This window comes from Octopus sinensis, unplaced genomic scaffold, assembly GCF_006345805.1.
Source record: "Octopus sinensis unplaced genomic scaffold, ASM634580v1 Contig03824, whole genome shotgun sequence".
Classification (NCBI taxonomy): domain Eukaryota; kingdom Metazoa; phylum Mollusca; class Cephalopoda; order Octopoda; family Octopodidae; genus Octopus; species Octopus sinensis.
In genome coordinates, this window is record NW_021826895.1 from 1 (window position 1) to 11,199 (window position 11,199).

General features: G+C 33.1%; 1 protein-coding gene across 1 annotated transcript; it reads right to left on the bottom strand.

The window, feature by feature from the left end:
- Window positions 1–944: 944 nt before the first annotated feature.
- LOC115227490 (protein ABHD13) lies at window positions 945–10,961 on the bottom strand. Its single transcript, XM_029798298.2, has 5 exons — window positions 10,804–10,961; window positions 8,802–9,055; window positions 7,092–7,196; window positions 2,489–2,599; window positions 945–1,243 (listed from the first exon to the last, which is right to left on the bottom strand). The coding sequence occupies exons 1-5, from the start codon at window positions 10,898–10,900 to the stop codon at window positions 1,178–1,180; spliced, it is 633 nt and encodes a 210-aa protein (XP_029654158.1). The 5' UTR covers window positions 10,901–10,961; the 3' UTR covers window positions 945–1,177.
- Between the last annotated feature and the right edge of the window lie 238 nt (window positions 10,962–11,199).

Here is an 11,199-nt window from a genome sequence, read left to right on the forward strand (position 1 = left end):
ACATATATATATCTTATCTATATATAATATCTTATCTATATATATATATCTTATCTATATATATATATATATCTTATCTTATCTATATATATATATAAATACACAAACATATATCTGTGCATATATAATATATATATATAATATATATATATATATATGTGTGTATATCTATGTTTGTATATATATATATATATATATATACATACACACATACACATAAATTCTTTTCTATTTTGTTCACCTTAAAATGTATATACACTGTTTAGTAATTTTCTTGTGGGCAACACTATTTCTATTTCTTTCATTACTTAAGAAATTTTCATCTGTGTACACCTTCAAAAACATTGCCTACTGTTTAATTCAGATTCTTCACTCTCACTCATTTTCAATTATTTCCTAAACTGTTGTATACAATTAGTTTAGCAAAAGCGCAGCTAAGTACCTACAACCATTTACTCAAGAAATATTTGTTAAAAAGAAAGACTATCAAGAACACCTAAAAGAACTAAGGCAGGAAAATTGAATCTCGCATCAGTACTTATATAAACCATAGAAAACTGATAGATGTTTAACCCTTTCATTACTGTATTTATTTTGAGATGCTCTGTGTTTCTTTCAATTACTTTAAATATAACAAAAAATTTAATAAAATAACTTAGTTATCATTTAGCTAGTGTTAGGAACATAAATTGTGACTAAGGTTTGGTGGAAGATTTTAATTCAAAACTTACAAAAACAAGACATTTGTACTCAGAGCCAGAGCCAGTTTTAGCCAGGCTGGTAACAAAAGGGTTAAAATTAGAACAGTAACAATATGTTGAAAACTATTAAGTATTATTGCAATAGGAAGATACTGTAAGGAAATTCATATGCCAAATGTAAAGGTCTATACTCATTGGTTAATCAATGCTACATATTCACACACATATACACAAAAAGATAAGAAAATTACATGACTAATTTATTTTTTTAAAAATCACATGTAGGAGTAAAATGAAATTTTATTTGTTCATTATTTCAGGTAGAATCTTCATTGTTCGAGAGATGATTTTCTGTTATCTGTACTGATTAAATAGATGAGTGATAAAACAAAACAATGTGACAGCATTCTGCAATGAATGCAGAGATTAAAGACAAATTAAGGATAAATTAAATTGAAATCCTAGATAAAACTTGGTCAGACAATTTTTGTAAGGACATCTGAATAATTTGTCAAGGCACTTGTACTCCGCCATTTAGAAACCTGGAAATTAAAAAATAAAAGTTAGATATCTAGAAATGGAAGAGTGAAATTTAAAACATTTTTGTTGTGTTTCACCACTTTCAATTTCATTTAGTATTTTTTTCACAGGCTCTAGTAAGTTTATAAGTTTTCCAGCCTTAGAAAATTTACCATTAAAACCCATGTAATTTGCACAGCTGTGTAATTTACATAGGTGATTTTCAGGATAAAAATTGTTAAAAAAAGCTTCTACTCATGTAAAATTAGCATCCAAAAATTTTCAGAATTACCAATATGGCCATGGGAAAAAGGTTTTCAATTTAGTTGTATTTAGCATACTTACTTATGATTGGATTTTATTAAATTTTCATTAAATAAAAATAATTTCAGTTTAATAGGTATCACATTAAAAGCTATTAAATTATAAAGTGTTTGTGTTGTTTATAATAAACTAGTTTACATTTCTTGCCCACACGAGATTATGTCTGATCTTTAGCATACTACTGTATGTCTTCTCAAATCACAATCACAGGAAATGTTGCTAATAAGAATTATCAACAAAAAATAAAGCTAATAAATACACACAGGTATTGCAGATTAAGTTTAATTATAAATAAACATCACTTGGATGACACTTTACTCAACTGAGTCAAATATATAAAATATGGCCTGGACCGTGATTACCAGCATGAACGTCAGACATGAAAAAGTAGTTAACCATTTAATGGTTTTAGTAAATTTATACAGAAAAAGTAAGCATTATACTGTCCAGCATAAATAAAAGTCAACTTGATTATATTTAAGCCTCTATTTTTTCTGTAAACATGAAATACGAAAACAAATGAATTCGATATGCAAACAATGAGAGAAACAAATGGAAAACAGGACAAGTAACACAAAGAATGACCCTTCATCAGTTGTTGGTTTTCTATCTACTCCTCATTTCAAGCATTAAATGACAATAGGAGTCCATTCACCAACTTAAACATTATACTTTATAGTTTACTTTTACTGTTGTAATAGTCATTACTATCATTTACTGTATTATAAATCATATTATTTATTGAGTACATCTCAAGTCATTACTTCTAACATGTAGGTAGGGTATCAGTTTATAGAAACCATGCCAAAACATGTATAATGTCTGAAACTAAAATGGTATGTTCTTGGTTGGAATGTCTGATCAGAAATCTCTTCCCTCAGAGCTTACCTGTGGTTACACAACAACAATACATCAAATCTACTAAAAGGAAGGAAATTGCTTACTTCTGCTATGAAATTTAAAATACATTCATAATAGCCAGGACACAGCCAGGTTTCATTGTGGGTTCCATTGTCAAACAGCGCCATCCTCTTCAAAGGAGAATTCACAGTAGACTGTATAATATCAAATAAGGATATTTCATTAACTCAAGAATAATCAGTAACTAAAAGATTTTTAAACAATTTATCATCATCTTTATGAAAGACACCAACAGTCACTGTTGTGTGGGGCTAAGATCTTAAAGACACAAGTTTGTAATCTGCTTTAATTCCTGACTGGAACTGATTTCACTTAATTACTACTATTGGGGAAAGTGTAAGTGCCAAAAGAAACTATATGCCCCAATGGAATAAAGTTTCTGGTGGAGGTTGGGTGTTTGCACACCCCCTCCACCCCACTTTTTTTATTTCTTCAGGTTCTATGTCTTCAATATTGGAGATTACAATTTTAGATATATAATATCAATATCCATACTCGACAAAATATTAATACCTTCAGAGAAAGGTTGGACCTAAGAAGCATCAGATGTGGTGTGCAAAAGAGATGACTGCGCTGGTATGGTCATGTAACGAGAATGGATGTAGATAGCTGTGTGAAAAAGTACCACACCCTAGCAGTTGAGGGAACCTGTGGAAGAGCTAGACCCAGGAAGACCTGGGATGAGGTAGTGAAGCATGACCTTCAAACATTGGGCCTCACTGAGGCAATGACTAGTGATTGGGACCTCTGGAAATATGCTGTGCTTGAGAAGACTCGGCAAGCACAAGTGAGACCATAACCTAGTGGCCTATGCCAGGGGTGTAACCAGTCCACTTACGCATGCCTTTCCTTCATTGGACACTAAACTCTGCTTGCAAAGACCTGTTGAGGCAACTGAAATTGAAATCGAAATCAAACTCAATGACTGGCATCCGTGCCGATGGCACGTTAAAAACACCATTTGAGCGTGATCGTTACCTGCATCGCCTTACTCGCACTTGTGCTGGTGGCACGTGAAAAAAACATTCGAGCGAGGTTGTTGCCAGTGCCGCTGGACTGGCTCCTGTGCAGGTGGCACATAAAAGCACCATTTGAGCATGGTCGTTGCCAGTACAACCTAACTGGCCCTCATGCTGGTGACACATAAAAGCACCCACTACACTCTCAGAGTGGTTGGTGTTAGGAAGGGCATCCAGCTGTAGAAATTCTGCCAGATCAGATTGGAGTCTGGTGCAGCCATCTGGTTCGCCAGACCTCAGTCAAATCGTCCAACCCATTGTAGCATGGAAAGCGAACGTTAAATGATGATGATGATGATGAACACATTTTAAAAATTTTAATTTCTTTCTCTCCACCCATTCTTGCTTTCCAAAGGCACAAAACTACCAAAGGTAGTTTTCTATGCTGAATTGCATCAGGGCAGGACGAACCATGGTGGCTAGAGGGCACGATATAGGGATGTGCTAAAGAGACCTATGAAGAACCCTGGCATCTCCCTAGGCACCTGGGAGGAGAAGGCCCTGCAGCACAATGAATTCACTGATTACTGAAGCACACAACTCCAGCCATTGAGGAGAACAGTAGAGATAATATGAAAGAGTACTTGAAAAGTGTCACTTCTCTGTTGTGTCAAGTAAATTCACTTGCAGTAGATCAAGAACAGACCTTGTAGCCTGCATGTGAGCTTGTCAGTGATGATTTCTGTAGAGAACAGTCTATGTTGATCTACAACAGACAGCCAATGGTGACAATGTCACAGTGTTTCTATGAAATTATGGGATGTCTCTGTCATTGTTTCTTGTTAATATTGCAAAACATTTCATTTTCTAAGGAACAATTTACTTTTACTATTTTACAATGGTAAACTGTATGTTAACCGTTTGTGTGTGTGGGATCTGTGTAAATTTTCTTATGTAGAGTTGTGCTGGGATGGATACGGATAATGACTAAATTGGAGTGCTTTGTTGGGATTAATCTAATGAATTAAAAACAAGACCAAATTTCTAGGTACATTTCTGTAGGTAATTATGATTTTTTTTTCTCACATGTATGCACACACACACACACACACACAGGTTTGTTGTGGATCAACATGGTTCATTACAATTGTGACAGTGTAAAATTTTAGTACAAATTATTTGCTAGTTCTATATAAACACAACATAAAGATGAGATTTAGGAAGAGAAAAGAAAAAAATCACCAGAAAGCTCCAATTGGAAGTGGATTAAAAGATCCTGATCTTAGATAAAATATTGGGTCATCCCATAAATAATGCAGTTTTTCATACTTCTTTTTATTTTTCAAAATTAAGATAAAGTTTGTTTTTAATCTAAAATACTAAAATATACTCTCCTTCATTTTCTACAATGCCTTTTCATTTATCTGGTAGACTTGCAAGGACCCTCTTTCAAAATTACTTGTCTTTGACAAAAAATTCTCCTCCACTATTGTTCTGACTTTGTCTACAGAATTCATATTTTTTCCGTCCAAGTGATTTTGAATACTACAGTATAAATGATAATCAGATGGGACAATGTCTGGTGAATATGGTGGGTGAGGACATTGTTTCTCATTCAAACTGTTCCAGCCTTTGAAATGTCATTCTTGTGGTATGTGGCTGAGCATTAACCTGAAGGAAGAACACCTTTCATCTTGAAACCAAAAATGGTAATTTTTCTTCTAGTGCTGACTCGAATGACCAAATCCAATTGGATTTGGTTGAATGATCAAATCCAAGCTTCCCTGCTAGTTCCTCAACAGTTATGAAGGGATTTTGTTCCACCAGGGTTTGTAGGACATCCTCATTGAGCTCTACAGATCTTCCAGGACAAGGTTCATCTTCTAGGCTGTAGTTTCTGGCTCAGAATTTCTGGAACCACAGCTGAGACTGGCTTACACTTTCACACTTTACATTCTGTTGTTGCCTTTATTTAACTCATAAAGCAAAATATGCCAAATATGCTCCTTTGTCACTTCCATTATAGCTTTGAAAAAATAACTGTTAAAATCGAATTGCACTCTTCAAAACTTGCACTAAAAATAAGGACATGGTAAACTTACTGCCTGCTTATAAAGCAAGTTGATGCTGGTAGTTCATCCCATCCCCCTCTGACTTTTAGTTCATGCAACAGAAAAAAACCGCATTACTTATGAGATGACACAATAAATAAATAAATAAATAAATAGAATTTCTTAAGATTTGAGGATTTTACTAAAGTTAAAATTAATTTTTTCCAGACATCGTACAAAATAAATAAAACCCCTCAAAGTTTGCAGATTTTAGTGGGTTATTATATCGTTTATCTTTCATAAATCCTACAACAGGATTATAAAATGAAAATGATGCAAGGAAAAAATATTTTCCAGACATTTATCTGTTATTTCTAGCATATGAAGTTTTCTGGTGAGGGCTTGATATTTTTTTGTCTGCTGTTTGAAAAGAAATCTATACATGAACAAATGAACATATCCAATATGTAAAATATTTGGAGTTTTGTGCCATTGGAAAACGGGAGTGGGTGGGGAGGGATGACATAGGCTGTTTTGTAAGAAAATTTGAAATTTAAAAAAACAAATTTTTCCAGATTTGTAATCGCCATATTTTTCTATGTGTAGTTAAAAAAGCAATTCAAAAGTGGTGAAAAATGAAATAACAAATGGGGTGAGGGAGGAGGAAATGAAAATTCTGAAAATGGTTTTTTTTGGCAAAATCAATCTCTGATACTGAAAACATAGAAATCTAAAGAAAACGAAAAATGAAAATGGAGGTGGGGTCAGGGTGATAATACCTGACTGCCAACAAATTCCCATTATAAGAAAAAGAGAATGAAGTCAATAAATTAAAGAATTAGTAGAGTAGTGTTAGCTGAAAATTTAATAAGCTGAGTGCTAAGCACATGTACATCCTGTACATGACACATGATGACAAGGAGAGATTAAATTCTTTGAAATATTTTATCTTAATAAAAATTAATAAAATTCATAATCAGAAAAATTTTCTCTCAGAACTCATCTAGAAAATTTAGGCATTGAAACTTCCCATCTAATAAATTCTTAATTTCTTGCCCATATAAAAAATGGTTGCATGTTAAGAAGTTTGCTTCCCAATTACATGGCTCTGGGTTCAGCCTTGTGAGTAGATTTGGTAAATGGAAACTGTGTGTGTGTGTCTTTGTGAATATGTTTGTCCTCCAACACCTCTTGGCAACTTGTGTTGGTTTGTTTATCTCAGCAAAAGCTGATAGAATACCAGGCTTAAAAAAAACTGGGGTTGATTCACTCAACTAAAAACTCTTCAAGGCTGCAGTCTAATGACTGAAACAAGTAAAAGATAAAAGATTATTTTATCCTACCAAGTCTGTAATGCTAATTAATAGTAATTAATACTCAGAATTTATTCTAATATTACATCAATAATACTTTTAAACTAACAAAAAAGCAGTGAAATTAATCCAACCCATGAACAACTGATAAAATGAAAGTTTTTCAGTAGATTTCAGAATTGAGCAGGAAATAGACCAAATTAAAAATAAAATATTCAATGGTTTTCTAAAGAAGCATGGTGTTTGTTTACCTCAAAAACCAACTAAACAATGGATTGCAAACATTTCCGGTAAAAATCTTACCTCAAACAACATCTTCATCATTCGTGGCGGAATAAGATTATCAGTTAGTCCTGATAAATACATAACTGGAACCGTGATCTTTGGTACACGTTTTATGGAGGGAAACTGTGAATGTAAGCAAAAAGATAGAAATATAAACTTTTGCAAACTTTTCCAATTACAAAAGTGTTGGTAGAGGAAGTCATATATTCTGTATATTGTCAAAATATTAACTGAAGCTACAGTCCAAATTGCTATAGAATAATTTTGAACTGGTACTCCACAATTTGTTCGCAAAAGGAAAGGTAAATATTAGAATCCAAGGAAATTAATCATGATCTGTATATATGAAAGAAATATTTACAATGCTATGTGTGAAATGTGAATTCTTTATTTAGAACTGTTTACAATTAACCATATTAGAAACTAAAATCTATAATAATTTGCACATATTTTTCAATCATATATACATATATATATTGAATTGAAAAGCTCTCTATATAAAAAATTGCACTGATTTGTAACAACTTCGTTTTTCTAAATGTTTAAGGCAGTTCAAAGTTAATTTTGGAGGGAAGAATATTTCAGTGATATTTAATATATTTTACTGCTTGTGACTGAAGAGTGCAAGAATGATTACATCTGAGTAGTAAAATATGCCAATTTTCAAATAAATTTTTATAAAAAAATATCTAATTTTCATAAATGTAAATATAATGTAGTATCTAAATGTAGGTGAAAAGGGCTAGATCTCGCTATAAAATAGCTAAAATTATTATACTAGCTACTACACTACACTATAACTGTAATGTCCATTCTACTAATATACACATTTCATATGCACTATATTGCTAAAATATAGTGCATATTCTTTAGAGGGTAGTGTTGGAAGGTTAGAAAACTTTTTTTGGAAACAAAAGTATTCCTTGTTTTCGCTGTCTTTCTGCAGAAAGCAGACTGCTTGAGATGTATAAGTAGTATAATAGTATACATCAGTGAATGCAGGGGAATGAGTTGAATATGATATATTGATTATTCAACATTACACATAAGCACAAGCAAGTCATGACAGTTGTTGAACATTGCACTTGAGTCTGAGTGAGTTGAAACAAGTAGCTGGTCATCAAAAGTACTGGAAAATGTATGCAAGAAAAAATAATTACACTGTTTTGCTGATGTAATATGAAGGGATGTTACATGTTGGAGGGAAAAGGTGTAATGAGCTAGAGATGGAAAATACTTATAATAGAGGTAGATCAAGGAAATCTTGAATAAAAATGATAGGATCAAGGTGAAAAGACACATTGTATATTGAAGATTCTTTCAATCCATATCAAAAATGAAAGTAAAAAAAGTGATGCTTTGATCATAGTGTTGGTGATCTTTCAAACTAGTAAAGTAAAATATCTCAAACTTTTAATATAAACTAACACAAAACAGATTATTTTTAACATAACAAAAACTTATTTCATGAACCAAAAAATTTAAATTTCATAACACTGAAGATGTTGAATCTTTCAAAAAGCAAAAAAATTTAAAATAATTTTACATGAACTTTCAACATAACATGCATAGAATCAGGTATTTTAGAACAGGGATTTTCAACTTTCCACATTTTATATTCAATATTGTAAAATTTCTTTTATTAAATAAAGTGTGTTTGTTATGAACAAAAAAGTGATTTGCATTATGGAGGATTAACGTTAATAGCATATAAAAAAAATAACTTACTTGATTTTTAAAGCACCAATATGGTAAAAGCCCAATTATAGGTATGCCAATAACAACAGCTCCAATTTCTGGCAGTGATGTAAAAGTATTCTCTATAAATACTGAGTGTATATGTTGGCTGTAGTAAGGATGAGAAGCAAGATATATAGCCACAGCACCTCCAAGTGAACGTCCAAAAACTACAATTTTATCTCGTGATATCTGTGAATGTCGTAAAAGAAAGTCCATAGCAACTTCAGCATCTTGATATAAACCTTAAAAAAAAAAAGTAATTTTAAATGAACTTTCAACATATGCATGCATATGACTACACATATATACATTATCATCATCATTTAACATTCAATTTTCCATGCTTGCATGGATTAGACAGAATCTTTTGAAGTAGATTTTGAATAACAGGCTATCTATCTCAGTGTCAATCCTTGCCTTTTCCAATTAAGATTATATTACCCTATCACAAGACATGTTTTCACTGAAGACTGAAAATGAGGACCACTGCTTACATGGCAATGTCACTCATTTACAACTATCATGTGATGTCAAGGCAAGCAGACAATAATACATACATATACATCTATACACACAGTGACTTGTGACATGTTGGCATTATTGTAGTGTGTTGTATTATTTGGTAAAAGTGTCAGAAAAAGTACATTAGAAAATGACTTGCAGAACTGAGTATGCAATGTTTTATAGGCCTCTTCTTCAGCCTAAAGCTGACTGGAAAGAAATAAAGATAACAGTGTTTTACATCCTCAGTATTTGGGAGACTGGCAGTAACTAATAACTGATTTGAGCTTGCATAGTAGGAGAGGGAAGCTAGATAAGAGAATGAGAAACAGAGAAATAGAAAAAGGAAATGTGTGATTGTGAGGTGGATGGGATAATTGAAGTAAGATGGGAACTGAAGGATAAAAATGGGATTACTGAAATAAGAAATGTAGAAATAGAAGGAAAAACAATGTTTTAAACCTGTTAGTGACATGGTACCAAGTTTGAATATGGAACATTTTTCCTTCCATTTCCTTGAGAGTGTGGATCCATAATGTGCAGAGATGCTGCACACTGATAAATGGGTAATCAAATAGCCAGTTTGTGTTGAAGTGGGTGGCAACAGGTTGGCATGGCCTACATAGTTGTGCACTTCAAATTGCTCCCAAGTGCAATTGATGAAGTGAAAATCAATTTTCCCAACTGAAAGTATGATGCAATACATGGCACTACATTTACAATATCACAACCATCATTAGGTTCAGGTCACAGAATCACATTACTGAAAACTTCTCATCAAACTTTGTAGCAGGATAATAAAGGAGGATAAAGTAAGAAGAGATGAACAGATATATATGTGAAAAGGTGGTAGTAGACACTATAAATGGAGGGAGTATGAAAATGAACACAAGTAAAGAAGAGGATTGGTATCAAGGGCATTTGGGAAAGGGAGTTACAGAATGGAAAGGTGACAAGGTGGGTTCCATGGCATTAGTCTAGTGTTATCTTATAATGATGCATATAGAGGGGAGATGTGAGAAAAAACAACAAGGAAGAGAGAAATCTTGAGAGAGTCATTGAAGGAAAGATAGAAGTAAGATGCATCAGGTTAGACCAGAAGGTAGGAGATGAGTAGAGGGGTGCATGTTGAGGAGGAGGAGGGGGAGTAGAAGCTGTGAGCAGCAGACTTAGAAAAACAAAAAACAAAAACAAGACAAAAGATGGAGGTTCAGTGGGTGAGAGCAGTGAAAGACTAAAAGCTACTATAGAGTTATACAGATAGGTAGAGAGATAAGGTCAGAGCAAGTGTATGTTTGTATGTGATGTACATATGTATGTACATATATACATGTATGTAAGTATGTACTGGTCAAAAGCAACAAGAAAAATTTTTGATATTGAAGGAAATACTAAACTATTCCATATACCAAGTAGTTTCCAGTTATTTTTTCTCAGGAACATACACACCAAAATGCACATGCACACATGTACATTTAAGAAAACTTACCCATTTCTGATGGTGATCCTTGACTCTTTCCATAACCCCTATATTCAACCATGAGAACGTTACAACCAAGACTAGTATATAACCCATATGCATTCATCAAACTGAAAGAAAAATTGCATTATATAAGTTTTAATAAATACAAGATAAATATACATATATAAATATATCATCATCATCATCATCGTTTAACGTCTGTTTTCCATGCTGGCATGGGTTGGACGGTTTGACTTAAGTCTGGAGAGCAAGCAGCTGCACCAAGCTCCAATCTGATCCGGTAGAGTTTCTACAGCTGGATGCCTCTCCTAATGCCAGTCACTCCGAGAGTGTAGTGGGTGCGTTTTATGTACCACCAGCACAGGAGCCAGTTAGGTGGGCCTGGCATTGATCACGTTTGGA

What these genes read in the sequence shown, in the direction of transcription:
- LOC115227490 (XM_029798298.2), bottom strand. Translation starts at nt 10,900, where the DNA reads ATGAATGCATATGGGTTATATACTAGTCTTGGTTGTAACGTTCTCATG. An exon ending in ATTGGTGCTTTAAAAATCAA is followed by an intron (nt 7,197 to 8,801) that starts GTAAGTTATTTT and finishes TTACATTCACAG; the next exon opens with TTTCCCTCCATAAAACGTGT. An exon ending in TTTTAAATTTCATAGCAGAA is followed by an intron (nt 1,244 to 2,488) that starts GTAAGCAATTTC and finishes TTTAATTTCCAG; the next exon opens with GTTTCTAAATGGCGGAGTAC.